Below are 14415 nucleotides of genomic sequence, written 5' to 3'. Positions count from 1 at the left end.
CAGTGAATCATATGATCATAATTCATTTCTTTATGATTCATATCAGACAATCAGAAAAGAATAAAAATGAAACTTAATGTTCCTCATTCCTGTTTCTGTCTTGTAGTTTCAATGCTGTTACACATTCTAATACACACACACACACAAACTCGCACACAACACGCACACTCGCGCGCGCGCACACACGCACACTCAACACACACGCACGCACACACTCGCACTGCACACACACTCAACACACACACACTCTCAACACACACTCTCAACACACACTCTCAACACACACTCTCAACACACACTGTCAACACACACTGTCAACACACACTCAACACACTCACACAACACACACTCAACACACACACACTCTCAACACACACACACTCTCAACACACACACACACTCTCAACACACACACTCACTCTCAACACACACACTCACTCTCAACACACACTCACTCTCAACACACACTCACTCTCAACACACACTCACTCTCAACACACACTCACTCTCAACACACACTCACTCTCAACACACACTCACTGTCAACACACACAACACAGAAATTCAACACACACACTCACACAACACACTCACACAACACACTCAACACACGCACACACTCAACACACGCACACACTCAACACACGCACACACTCAACACACGCACACACTCAACACATGCACACACAGCCCCTCATAAACAGATGATAAAATAGCTGTACATAATGTCAGTGTGTGTGTGTGTGTGTGTGTGTGTGTGTGTGTGTGTGTGTGTGTCTGTGTGTCTGTGTGTGTGGTTGGTTACTGTTTAACGGGAAACGCCTCGAGGTCTTAAACTGATTAAAAAAAGCTCTGTGACCCATAAGACCAGAGACAGATCACATGACTGAACCACGGCCTGTAACGACGGATGGATCATACATGAATAATTCAGAGAGGATTATGAGACGTCCTGATCTCAACTGATCTACACAGAAATATCAATGATTAAATATATTTTATATTATTGTAAATAGACAGAGAATATCTCAGCATCTGCGTCAGTTCGTTCAGAAGGTCTCTCTCTCTCTCTCTGTCTGTCTGTGGTTTGACTGACGTTCCCTGGAGAGAAACGCACTAATGAAGGGCTGGAGAGGAAGATTAGTGGCTTCATTGGGGAAAACCGTCAGAAAGACGCCCTGTGATAAACACAAACCCTGATTTCCTCTCTTCATCCCTTCATTATCTCTGCACCCCAGTGCATTTTGGGAACAAGTTCATATCTACAGCGATAGGATCGGTAGGAAGGACCGAAGCTGTGTTTCCCCTTTCATCACGGCTGATTTTCAGTAAAGGAAGTTTCATTCACAACAGCAGATTCTGTTTTTACACTTTAGTTCTGCTCATTGTCAACATCTGTCTACATAGACAAAGGGAGCTGTGTATGTAGACAGATGTTGACAATGAGCAGAACTAAAGAGTAAAAATCCTAACTCAGGTGTAATATCAGGTAGTGCTGGATGAGGACTGAGGTGGGGGTGGGGGTGGGGGTGTGTGTGTGTGTGTGTGTGTGTGTGTGTGTGTGTGTGTGTGTGTGTGTGTGGTACTCACCGGCGTCAGAGAGCGCCTGCAGACTGTCTGTGGACGCGGTGGTGCAGCAGTTCAGTCCTCGCAGCGACTGGCTCAGATTCTCGACTGACCCCTGCTGACCCACACGCTCCAGATCCATATTACTGCCACTCAAACGGTTACACACCCTGCAGAGAGTGAAACAACATGACATGCTCACATCTCAGATTGTCCAACACTTACAGCACACACACACACACACACACACACGGCACTGGTTTACACTCACACACGTATTGAGCAGTTCACGATTCGGAGGAAATCTAAGTTTGTGGTTTCGAGGGAAACAAGTGAATTCCCTCGATGTGTCATTACATCATTATCTGTCGACTGTCTCAGTCTCTCTTAAAATGTCTCAGACAAACAAGTGAAAAAAAAAATCAGCGTGAACATCCAAAAAATCATGCTTGATTATGGCAAAAATCATAATCAAGACAGTCAATATTGAGATTATGATTATATAACACTCACTGACTTTGGAAACATAATGCATTTATTGAACTTGTTTTTGAATCTTTGAATATAATAGAACTAAAGAACTAATAAAAAAATAAATAAATAAATAAATAAATAAGTTGACAATTAGATGAAAATAAATTCTATATCAATTATATATATTATACACACACACACACACACTTTTAAATAAATATAAAAATACAATTGAACAGTCTCACACACACACACACACATATATTTTATATATATACATACATACATACATATACATTTGGGTCAATGACATGACGGGTCATTTTTTTGTCCAAAGGCCTTAATAATAAAAAACAAAGATATGACATCCAAAGTATGTAAGGTAGTACAACTAGATCTCTTTTATTGAATCCAAAAGGTTTTAATTATATTTTGCTACATATAAAGATATTTTAAAGATTTTAAAGTGTCATTCGGTTTAACCGTCCAAAGGCCAATACAGCCATTTTAATTTGTGATTAAAATACCTTAAAATGTAATAAATGTATATATTTTTTATTCTGGCATGATTTTATAACATCATATATCAACATAGTGCAAAATGGTATTGAAATTATGTGTAGAAGTCGTTGCTTTGTTATGAGAAGAATGTCCGTAAAGATGAATTTCATTGATGTCATTTGGAGTAACCAATATAAAGGGACTATTTTGTATCAAATCATGTGGTCAATATCATGTGACAGGATGAGACATCATTCAGACACCTGCAAAGGACCACATGGTCATGAATCAAAGTCACTAACTCTCTCTTAACTATTTGAATAATTCATGTTTTCACTTGATCATACTCATGTCCCGAAACATCAGGTCATTCGGTACAACCGCTATAAAACATGGACAATGTTGTAATATTTTAAAAACTTGTACTAAATATAAAATGTTTGATTGTAGACAAAAGCAGTGTTAATTAATTATAAAAACCACATAATCTCAACACTTAATAAACATTTTAATTTACACTTTTAAAAACCTTATTTGTCAATGACCCATATATATATATATATATATATATATATATATATATATATATATATATATATATATATATATATATATATATATATATATATATATATATATACACACACACACATACACACACACAAATAAATCGTATAAAAATAAAATAGTTGAACATATGATAAATAAGATCAACTAGTTCACTTCCACAACCTACTGAATACTACTTAAAAATGTATTCATTATATAAATCAAGATGAGACAAAATTAGAGCATCATTGCAAAACAGAAAAGTTGCACAATTATTATTAATTATTGTTGAAAATTATATGAACCGTTGCAAGCCAAATCATAATCGGAAGTAAAATTTGAGGAATCGCTCGACTGTATACAGGTGCATGAACCTCAAAACTGAGCGGGAAAGTGAATTAAACCAAAAAGTATTTGAAAAGAAGCAACATTTCAATGAATTAGACCTTCATCAGACAAACATTTTAAAAATGAAGCACAAGAATATGATCAGCCGGCAGTGCTCGCAACACCACGTTCACAGGTTCGACTCCCAAATGGAGATGCACATAAAAGAAAAGCAAAAGCATTTGTGAAAGTGACCTCATGAATCCAGAAGTTGAGGCGTTATTTCTCTTCGACCAATCAGATCACAGACAGACGTCAAACTGAGCGACTCACGTCCATCACACATAAGAGTCCTGCGTGTGCCTGGATCAAATCATCGACCGGCACATCCGTCCCAGTGAAAACAGACACTCATGCGGATCATCCTTGATCTCCACGCTCAGTCAACCTGACCTGGGATCAGTGTTCCCTGTCAGACCGTCTGATGTTCTGACGGAGCAGCGATTCACTGTCTGACTGCTGCTGCTTCCTCTGTACTGATTTACACACGCATACACACACACACACACACGCACACAAACACTTACACACACACGCGCACACACTCACACACAGAAGTGAAGTGCAGAAATGAAGGAAGTGCGCTTGAGCCTCTAAACCACAGCCTCTCTCTCACAACAGACACACAACTTTATCTGTCAGAGGACATGAAGGTGTGCTGCTCTCATAAACCAGTCACGACTAAACACCAACATGAAACGTGTGTGTGTGTGTGTGTGTGTGTGTGTGTGTGTGTGTGTGCACTATATGTGAAGAATAGAATGAAGAACGCAACAGATCCGTGATTCAAAGTATCTTGATTCTGTGGTGAGTGACTCTAAAAGTAGAGCGGCGTTTCCTGTGAGTGTGAGTGTGTGAGTGAGAGAGTGAGTGAGAGAGAGAGTGTGTGTGTGCACGTGTGTGCATGCATGCGCGTGCATGTTTGTGTGTGTGCATTTGTGTGCGCGTGTTTGTTGTGTGTTTGTGTGTACGTGCATGTTTGTGTGTGTGTTGGTGTGCATGCATTTGTGTGTGTGTGTGTGTGTGTGTGTGTATGCGTGTTGGTGTGCATGTGTTTGTGTGTGCGCATTAGTGTATGTGAGTGTGTGTGTGTGTGTGCATGTTTGTGTGTGTGCGTTTGTGCGTACGTGCGTGTGTTGGTGTGCATGCGTGTGTGTGTGTGTCTGTGTATGCGTGTTTGTGTGTACGTTGGTGTGCGCATTTGTGTATGTGAGTATGTGTGTGCGTGTGCATGTGTGTGCGCGTTTGTGTGTACGCGTTTGTGCACATTTGTTTGTGTGCGTGTTTGTGCGTACGTGCGTGCATGTTTGTGTGTTGGTGTGCATGCATTTGTGTGTGTGTGTGTGTATGCGTGTTTGTGTGTGCGTTTGTGTGTGCATTTGTGTATGTGAGTGTGTGTGTGCGCGTTTGTGTGCGTTTGTGTGTGTGCATTTGTGTGAGTGTGTGAGTGTGTGTACATGCATAAAAACAGATGAGTGTGTGTGCGTGCATGTATGTGTGTGCGCGTGTTTGTGCGTGCATGTTTGTATGCATTTGTGTATGTGTGTGCACGTTTGTGTTTGTGAGTGAGTGTGTGAGAGTGTGTGCGTGCGTGCGTGTGTGCATTTGTGTGGATGTGTGTGCGAGTGTGTGTGTAAATGCATAAAAACAGATGTGTGTGTGTGTGTGTGTGTGTGTGTGTGTGTGTGTCTTCTCGTGTTTCCTGTGATTAAGAGTCTATAAACTCCTGCTGCACACTACACACTTAAAACAGTAAACAACCACCAGAACACCCTAGCAACTGCATAGCGATGTGCTAAAAATCCCTCCGAGAACTGCCGGACGGAGAGCAGCGTCCGAAAGCGTCGCTGCACAGAAACACTTTCATCCACACCTGCGGATCCGGAGCGTCAGTTTCTGCTGCTGGTCAGAACAGTGAATCGTCCAGCTGACCAACAACTGCTGAATCTACACAAACACAAACACAGCAGGACGACCAGCGTCTAAACCTGCTGACACATGACCCACAGAACCACTCCAACACACGCTACAGGACCTGAAAGAAACACACCTACCTCAGCATCAGCTCTCAGCGTGAATCACTGCTTCTGCTCGAGCGTGTGTGTGTGAAAATGAAAATATCCTGATCTAATATCACATCCGAACAGAACAGAACGCGTCCCGAGGCGTGGAAACAAACCCTCGCGGCGCCGGTCATCTGCTCGACTCTAAAACCGTCTTCAGCTCGAGTGACGCTCAGAGGAACGACGGGTCCGGCCAAAAAAACCACAGAACCGACCCGACGAGCTCCAAACATCACAAACACCTGCTGCTCACCGTCTGCAGTAACACTTCAACATCTGAACCCACTCCAGCTTCTGCTCGTCCCGCTGGAGAAGCAGATTTGAGAACCATCTGCTCCATAAATGATTCATCAGAAGAGTTCATAACTTCACCCATTTACACTCTCTGTTCCTAAATAATGGTTTATTTTATGTAGATTTCCCTAATGGAGTTGATGAAGAGCTAAGAACTAAATCAACTGTTATCATAAGATCTCAGGTGGACTCATGTGTGTGAATCTGAGCTGGATCTTCAGGTCATTTTGGGCACAGGTTGATCTGCAGCAGGTTTGTTTTGGAAACACTGAAGTTTGACTCGCTGAGGAACTTGAGCTGTGAGACGAGTCTCTGCTCGCTCCGACATCATACAGCTGTATCGCCGCATCATACTACACTATAATAATAATAATAATAGGGGCTCTTCCCAGGGCCGTAACATCACAAATAAATAAAATATTTAATTATAGAAATGACTCATTTTAGGTTACCGACTTTCATCAACTCCCAAACCATAGTGTGGGAAACGCTGTAACTTTCACTCATCCATACCATGATTCTGTGTATCTGACATGTCCCAACAACACCCACAGACCTCAGAAACTGCTGACTGTGTTATCTCAAAAAGCACTTGATTAGAAACACAGGGCTTGAATTCACACTTTTGCTGTTGATGGTAAAAACACGGCGTGTCGCGACAGACAGGCTCGGGTCCGAATACGCCTGGATGCTCCGATATCGTCACCATGGGTACGGGATCTTTGTGGACAGTGTCCACGGCTACACAGGAATCCACAGATGTATTTAACCTGAAAACATGCCGATCTCAGCAGGGTTTATTTTGACACGGAGCAAAGTGACGCACTCTCAGCCTGAAATGTGCCTGTGAGTCAGTCAAACATGAGAAGAAATAAACCACACGCTAATGAAAATAGCTCTGAGGGGCAGAGATGTGATCTAGCAGGCGCTTCTCTAAAGGTGATGTGGTTAACACGTATATTACAGGACAGAGCGAGAGCGACAGCGGATCAAGTTCAGCCTGAAATAAAGGCCAACCGCAAACAAAAAGTGCTGAGTTAAAAACAACTCAAGTTGGCTTGAAAATGGACAAACCCAGCAATTGGGCTGTTTTAAGTCAGCGATTGGGTTGTTTTAACCCAGTAATTGGGTTAAATGTTTGCCCAAACTTTTTAACTCAGCTATCATTTAAAAATGACTATATGTCTGGCTTAATATGAACCCAAAATATGTTGGAAATTAAAAATCAGAGACATAATTACTGGTGAACATTTATTAATAAGCAATTTAATACAAGTTTGTTTAATTATTATTCATTAAACTTATTAATAAATGTTCATTTACTAAACATATTAATAAATGTTAATTTTCAATATATTTTGGGTTCATTTAAGCAAGCAATACAGTCATTTTTAAATAAAACTACCCAGCAGGTTGGGCAAACATTTAACCCAATCGCCAATCTCTGGGTAAAAACAATCCAATCTGTGGGTTAAAACAACCCAATCGCTGGGTTAAAACAATCCGATCGCTGGGTAAAACAACCCAATCACTGGGTAAAACAACCCAATCACCAATCTCTGGATTAAAACAACCCAATCGCTGGGTTAAAACAACCCAATCTGTGGGTAAAAACAACCCAATCTGTGGGTAAAAACAACCCCCTCTCTGGATTAAAACAACCCAATCTCCGGGTTAAAACAACCCAATCTCCAATCTGTGGGTAAAAACAACCCAAATGTGGGTAAAAACAACCCAAATATGTGGGTAAAAACAACCCAAACGCAAGGTTTGTCCATTTTCAACCAAACTTGGGTTGTCTTTAACCCAGCATTTTTTAGAGTGCACTGGCGTGTCAATAAGACAAGCACCCTATTAACAGAAAACTCAAATCACACTTAATGTTAAGCATCGTTACGAATGAATCAAATGCGTTGATGAACAGGAGCTGAATTCAGAGCAGCGTGAATAGATCTGATGAATGCCAAACAAACAATGAGTAGAACCGAGAGACCAGCACTGGCCTGAAACTCACGAGACACGACAATCAACTCTATTCAGAGAAAAAATAAACCACCAGAATTAACACTTCATCTCAGTAAATCACTAAGCTGTGAGCTCAAGCAATCACGGATCGATTATGGGCTATTACAAGAAAACAATACCAAGACACTGACTGTTTCACAATGAATCAATCACAATACGAAATCAGACCGATCGGTGACAAACACAGAACTCGCACTGACAACACTAAGAGTTTTTAGGCAAACAAGACACGGAAAAACAAACAAAAACATTCAGTTCTCTGTACTTATGCTCCCTTCATGTGCTATTGGAAATGTCATACAATATGCATCAAATGGTCAAAGCAATGTAGATTTTGTGGGGAAAACGTACTCAAGTTTACCCAACTCAGAAACTAGGGTATTAAAATTATCCCAGCTGTAAATAAAACTTGAGAGGCCAATTTTGGATGTATAATTCCAATGGCACAAACACTAAGACTAGTCTGGCTCCATTAAAGGATAAGTATCTATACAATCAATTGGTTAATATCCGGGTACATGGCAAGCAGCACAAAATAAAGAGGTAATTCTCACCGGTGGTGTTTTTTGGGAGGTGGCGGAGGCGGCGCGGGATCTCGACTGGTGTTGATGCTCTCGGTGGCTTTGCTGTCCTCCTCTGGGACGCCAGCCTGCGTCTGACTGGTGCTTTTGTTGGCAGTGCCTGGCGTCGCACTGCTCTCGCTCTTCCATTCTCTGGACGCAAACCCCCGAACAGCGGGACCATTGATGGAGTCGCCCGGCCGAGTAGAAGAGCCTGATTTCTGGGCTGTCCTCTCAGACTCGACCTCCTCTTCCACCTCATCAATACAGCCCTCCAGATTCCTGTGTTTCCGCTCCGGGACAGTGATGACGCTGGCGTCCCTTTGGGAGGAAACGGGAGTCGTGTCTTTTGGAGGAAGAACTACATTGAAGCTTAGCTCGGATAACGGTGCTAAGGAGAGACTGGAGGTACCAAGTCTGGGTGGACGGGAGTTAATCTTAGGTGGAACCGGGGGACTAGATTGAGGCTTGGGTTGGGTGGACGAGTTAGGGGTCGCTTGGGTTGCATCAGGAGAATTTGGCCAAGTAAATGCCAGGCTTGATGAGTCTTTGGGCACAGTTGGGCTGAAGTGGGTCCACTGAGTGCTCACAGCAGAATCCGGGCTGCTCAAGTAAAACGTCCGGTTATTTTCTTCGGTATGGGCGGCCATGACTGTGATGGTTGCTCTTTGATTGTCGTTTGCACTGACCTCTGTTTCAGACTCAGAGGATTGGACGCACGGAGTTCGTCTTTTCCTCTTAGTGCTCTCAGCATAGATCGGCTCGCTTTCCTTAAGCCCGTTTGGTGGAGTGCTCGTAGATTTCTGAGGACTCCGGAGTCCCAGTAACGAATCCGTGCTGCTCCTATTGGAGCATGAGTCAGACAGGCTTTCGTGGAAGGAGTCTGGAGTCATTGGAGATGGTGAAGTACTTGGCGTCCCATTGGTCGTTGCATTAACCACATTCCCTGGTGCGGTTCTGGCTTGCCTTTCCTCTACGGACACTCTTAAAGGACTCGTAACTCGATCACCGTTTCCATTGGTTTGTTGAGTCACGTTGTGAAGACATGAATCACCATTGGTGTAAGTGCTCTTGACCACTTTGGTCATCTGTCTATAGGGGCTACCGTTCCCGTTCTCTTTCGGACTTTGGGAAACGCAGCCATCTTCTTGGCTCACAAATACACTGCTAATAATCATGCAGTCTTTGGATAATCCAGTGGGAGAACAAACGTTCTGGGAGAAAATCTTCCCATTTTGTATATTGGTTTCTCTTAGAGATTTATTACATCCATTGCTATCGATGTACAGAGGAGCCAAATCCAGAGCTTTCTTTAGTCCAGCAGAGGTCTTCTGGTTGTCCTGAGACACAGAAGCAATAATAAGCTTGGGAAGAATTCAAACACATTTACGCATTTTCCAAATGCTTTCATGCTGCATGCTTTATCAGTGCTTGCTTTTCCTGGGAACTGAACCCGTGACTTTTGTCTTGCTATGTAGCTCTACTGTCTGAGCTACATAACCATAACCATCTAAAATCGGCTTATTATAAAAACATGTAAATCAGTTATTCATCGCCAATGAAAAAAAAAAAACAACAAGACACCTTGGTGAAATCTGACAGGCAAAAAACAGGCAATGCATTGATTATACTGACAATTATTATTCACCCAAATACAAATAACCACTCAGTCACCTTATTCGACTCTACAGACGCCTTTATGAGGCTAACTGTGTTTGCTTTGTAGTCAGTCACAGAAATGAACCAATGCCCTTGGGTGGTGATCTAATTATCTTTGTTTAAACAGTCTGAATGTGTCCATATCAATGCCTTCCTGTAAAGCATATATACAACTGCATGGCAGACTGTTATCTTGCATTTACAAAGACATTCCAGTCTCCACCCATGTAGTGGAGAATGTTTATTAAGCCCTGCCCCTTTGAACCCACTGTTTCACCATAATATGAGTTTAAGAGTTCATCCACTTATATTTTCATTGCTGAACTCACCTGTTCTGTATTCATGTTAATGTCCGTCTTGACCTCCATTGTAATGTCCATGTTCATCATGGTGGGTCTGACAGCGATGGTGGGTTTGCTATACGGAGAGGGAGACGTCACCCCATCCTCATCTTCCCCGATCAGACTCGTTCGGACGCAGGCGCTGCCCGCTGTGCCAGTCTGTCCGTGGGCGCTGCGAGGATGGAAGCAGTTCTTACAGGAGCCTGGTTTCCACACGTGCTCTGCAAACTCGCCACACACAGACATTTTAACGCAGACCTCGACGTCCCGTCTGATTGGACTCTACTGCCGGGCGGAACCAGCCGTGACGGGTCGGTGGTGGTTGGTCATAGTCTGCAGTACAGAGCAGGGCAGGAGATCAGCAGCATCTAAACCTGAAAAAACACAAGATAAAAGTTCAGATATATGGCCCTTGTTATTGTTGAAATTTTAATTATTAAATTGTATTATTATTATTATTATTATTATTATCAATCATTTTTTAAAAAAACTCTTTTAATGATTAAAATACAGAGTCTAGGAAACTTAAAATGGAAAAACATGAATTTGGGGGAATAAAATGAAGGCCCTAGAATTGTCGACACACAAAAAAAACTACCTTTAAAGCTTTGCAAAAACCTTTGTACATTTCAAGTATGTTTCTGACGAGGAAATGCACTTGTGTAAGAGACTTTGGCCTAAATAATCAGATGAAGTACTTCACGCTTGCTAGTGAAAAACAAAAGGTGCAAATCCGCTCCTCCAGTTCCACGTCCCTCCCTTTATAGAAAGCTTTCCTTTGGAAAGACCTCACGAATCACACGAAACTCGACCACAGCCTGAATAATGAAACTAATTAAACTAATTCTGTTCAAACATGAGGAGAAATGACTTCAGCGCACCAATAAGTAGGGCTTGACCAATATATTTCAAAGTTGTACAGATTTTAGACAACATTTGATATCTATATTTACTCAGAAATGGGTTAAAAGTCTAACGACTTCTTAGTAACAAAATGGCCAAATAAAAGCAAATTAAAATAATTTTAAATTATATAATACACATTTATATTTGTATTATGGCTTGTTTTACAGTCTTTAAATGCAAATAATCTTTGTTTTGCTACCACACAGACCCACTGACTCAACAGCAATTGATTGAAGGTCAGTAGATTGTTGACCCCGTCCATCTCTAACGCCACTTTCCCAGGCCGCCAAAATTAGAGGCTCTTCTGTTCTCTCCGTTTGACCTTGGAATGTGTTCTCACGTTCTAGAAGGCCATCGCCGCCGGAACGATCTCTAACAGGTTGGAATGTGTGGAATGTGCAGGGGAGACTCACACCACGGTGAGCTTTCACACCACAACAACGTCTAGAGCGGCTCCTCGCCCACCAGACACGAGCGGTGGTGCGAAAACTCACACGGCCAGATTTGTTTTCACTCCCCTGGTGAAAACCTTTCAGGACATATTATGCTCTTGAGTGTGTTTTTGTGCTCTACAAGAACAGGTTTTCATGCTTGAATGTTGATTATTTTCCTCATATTCTCCATTGTTCAGCTCCTCTCTTCCCAGTCTGTCAGTAACGCTCTGTTTAGTTCCTGTCTCTATGAAGCCCCTCCTTCTGAAAAGCACAATGTGCTCTGATTGGTCGGTTGGAGCAGTGTGTTGTGATTGGTGTTTGGGAAATGTCCCGCCCCTTACCATAACCGCCAGTTTCAACTCACTACTAACTAACTCAACCAGGCCCCGCTCCTTTATTCTGAATTATTTAAATGAGGAATATTGTGAAGAAAACTCAAGATGGAGGCGTTTCAGAGAGAAGAACTTTGGAACTAAAGAAGGATGAAAATGAAAAAAAAGCATAATAGGTGCTCTTCGAGTCATGGAAAGAGTGATGTGATGTTGGAAATGACTCAAAGAATCATCTTTATGGTGACATTCTCCATTTTTTCCAAAGGAAAGTGAATCATTACCTGAGGCTGAACTTTTCCACCAAATCAAACAGGCCACACCGAACCGGAAACAGCTCACTTCTGAGCGGGCGTGTAATCAGCTGCTCAGGTTCACGAATGCAGTGTTAATTTGAAACAGGTCACGTTATTTCCTGTGTTAACCAGCTGTGCCCTTAAAGACCTACAGCAACTGCTGCTGCGAATAGATTCCTGTATCGAACTGAGTCATCGTGCAAAGAAGACGCGTTTGCAAACAAAGCACTTGTGGTTTAGAAACTCGCTCTCGGACTCCAGCACCTGCTGCTCTTCTTCTTTTTAAAAAAAGTGATGAGCTGATTTCTTAATTAAGAGTCTAAAAATGAGTCACATGGGTAATTAAAAGCAGACACCATCTGAAGCCATTAAACAAATGTGTTACAGCGATTAAATATTTAATTTGTTGTGTATTTTGCAATGTTAAAGAGTTGCATGAACAATCAGACAGCTAGAGTCATACATGAAAACAGACTTCATGAATGCAATCTAATCTTTACTCTAAAATGGCATGAATTAAAGGGATAGTTCACCCAAGAATGAAAATTATCCCATAATTTACTCGCCCTCAAGCCATCCTAGATGTATATGACTATCTTCAGATGAACACAATCAGAGATATATTAAAAAATATTCTGGCTCTTCCAAGCTTTATAATGGGAGTGAATGGGGGGCGAGATTTTGAAGCCCAAAAAAGTGTATCCATCCATCATAAAAATAATCCATGGGGGGTTAATAAAGGGCATCTAAAGTGAAGTGATGGAAAAAATATCCATATTTAAAACCTTTATTAACCCCCTGGAGTCGTATGGATTATTTTTATGATGGATTTTTTGGGCTTCAAAATCTCGCCCCCCATTCACTCCCATTATAAAGCTTGGAAGAGCCAGAATATTTTTTTGATATATCTCCGATTGTGTTCGTCTGAAAGAAGATAGTCATATACACCTAGGACGGCTGAGTAAATCATGGGATAATTTTCATTTTTGGGTGAACTATCCCTTTAAAGCAGATGCTTTTCAACCAAACAGCCATTGTCACCAAATAGATTAAAAGTGGTAAAAATACATTTTGAACTCACGGAAATGAACTGATCTGACCAACTCCAACTCTAAATCAGAGATGCTTTAAAACAGAAGAAAATAGTGATACTGGTCTAATGACGCTGCCTTTAGGAAACTAAATGTCTAAATAAGAAGCAGATCAAATAATTAACATTTCATATATCACCCATAAACCATATTTATACTCCAGATGATCCAAAAGCAGCTCTTAATCCTCAACTACCAGAAGCTTGATGACGTTTATGACCACGTGAAGCCTGATAAACTGTGGCCGCAGGTTGAAGTGTTTCTCAGTGTTTACTCAGGGCAGGTCAAGTGGCGAGGGGAATGTGGGTCGAGTCGCGCCGTTAGACTCGCTGGCAACAAGTTTGACAAGTCAAAACCCAAGACACAACAGGAGAAGGAGAAGCTCTTTGTTCCTGCAGCAGCTGAAAACACTCGTGAACAATGAATGTTTTCGCCTTCAGATGTTGCGCAGGGGGAAGGGAGACGCTCCTCGAGAGCTTCAAACTCTTCTGGAGTGTCAAAGACACCTGAACGCTAATCAGCAGTTCAGAACATTGCGTTAATGTGTTAAACTGACAAAGGTCTCTAATAAACCAGCATGCAAGGAGCAGGTGATGCGTTCTGATTGGTTCAGATTAGTTCAGCAGCTTCACATTCCATATGAATCCATTGGTGATCCATTGGTAGATTTAAAGGAGCTGAACTGAACTTAACAGTGATTTTTTTACATCAGCTAAACAGAACTCTTCCAGAATGAATGTACCATGGTGACCACAGTTTCACCAAAGTTTTACAGTTTCTACTACGGTAAGTGTAGTGAAAATGTGATATAATCTGAAAACAAATAAACAAAATGACATCTGAATCTTGGTTGAAGAAGATCCAGTCATTTATTATTATGGTTTTTAACAATAACTAGCAAATATTTTAAGGCAGAAACTTTGATTACCATAGTAAATTA

At 41.6% G+C, this 14415-nt stretch overlaps 1 protein-coding gene across 3 annotated transcripts in view; it reads right to left on the bottom strand.

Moving 5' to 3' along the window:
• The window catches only part of LOC127503844 (inactive tyrosine-protein kinase PRAG1), a 29840-nt gene that overhangs the window by 6948 nt on the left and 8477 nt on the right, over positions 1-14415 (bottom strand). For 2 of the 3 annotated variants that reach the window (XM_051878007.1, XM_051878006.1), the window contains 3 exons: positions 10408-10793; positions 8414-9759; positions 1591-1736 (listed from right to left, as the gene is read on the bottom strand). In XM_051878007.1, coding sequence (XP_051733967.1) covers positions 1591-1736; positions 8414-9759; positions 10408-10665 — 1750 coding nt within the window. In that variant the 5' untranslated portion in view covers positions 10666-10793. Of the gene's footprint in view, positions 1-1590; positions 1737-3672; positions 3997-8413; positions 9760-10407; positions 10794-14415 lie in introns of those variants that run through there. The other variant, XM_051878008.1, reaches the window with a different exon arrangement.

This window comes from Ctenopharyngodon idella, chromosome 21 (genome assembly GCF_019924925.1).
Source record: "Ctenopharyngodon idella isolate HZGC_01 chromosome 21, HZGC01, whole genome shotgun sequence".
NCBI lineage: Eukaryota > Metazoa > Chordata > Actinopteri > Cypriniformes > Xenocyprididae > Ctenopharyngodon > Ctenopharyngodon idella.
The sequence above is the reverse complement of the archived record's forward strand: the minus strand, read 5'-3'. Positions and strand labels throughout refer to the sequence as shown.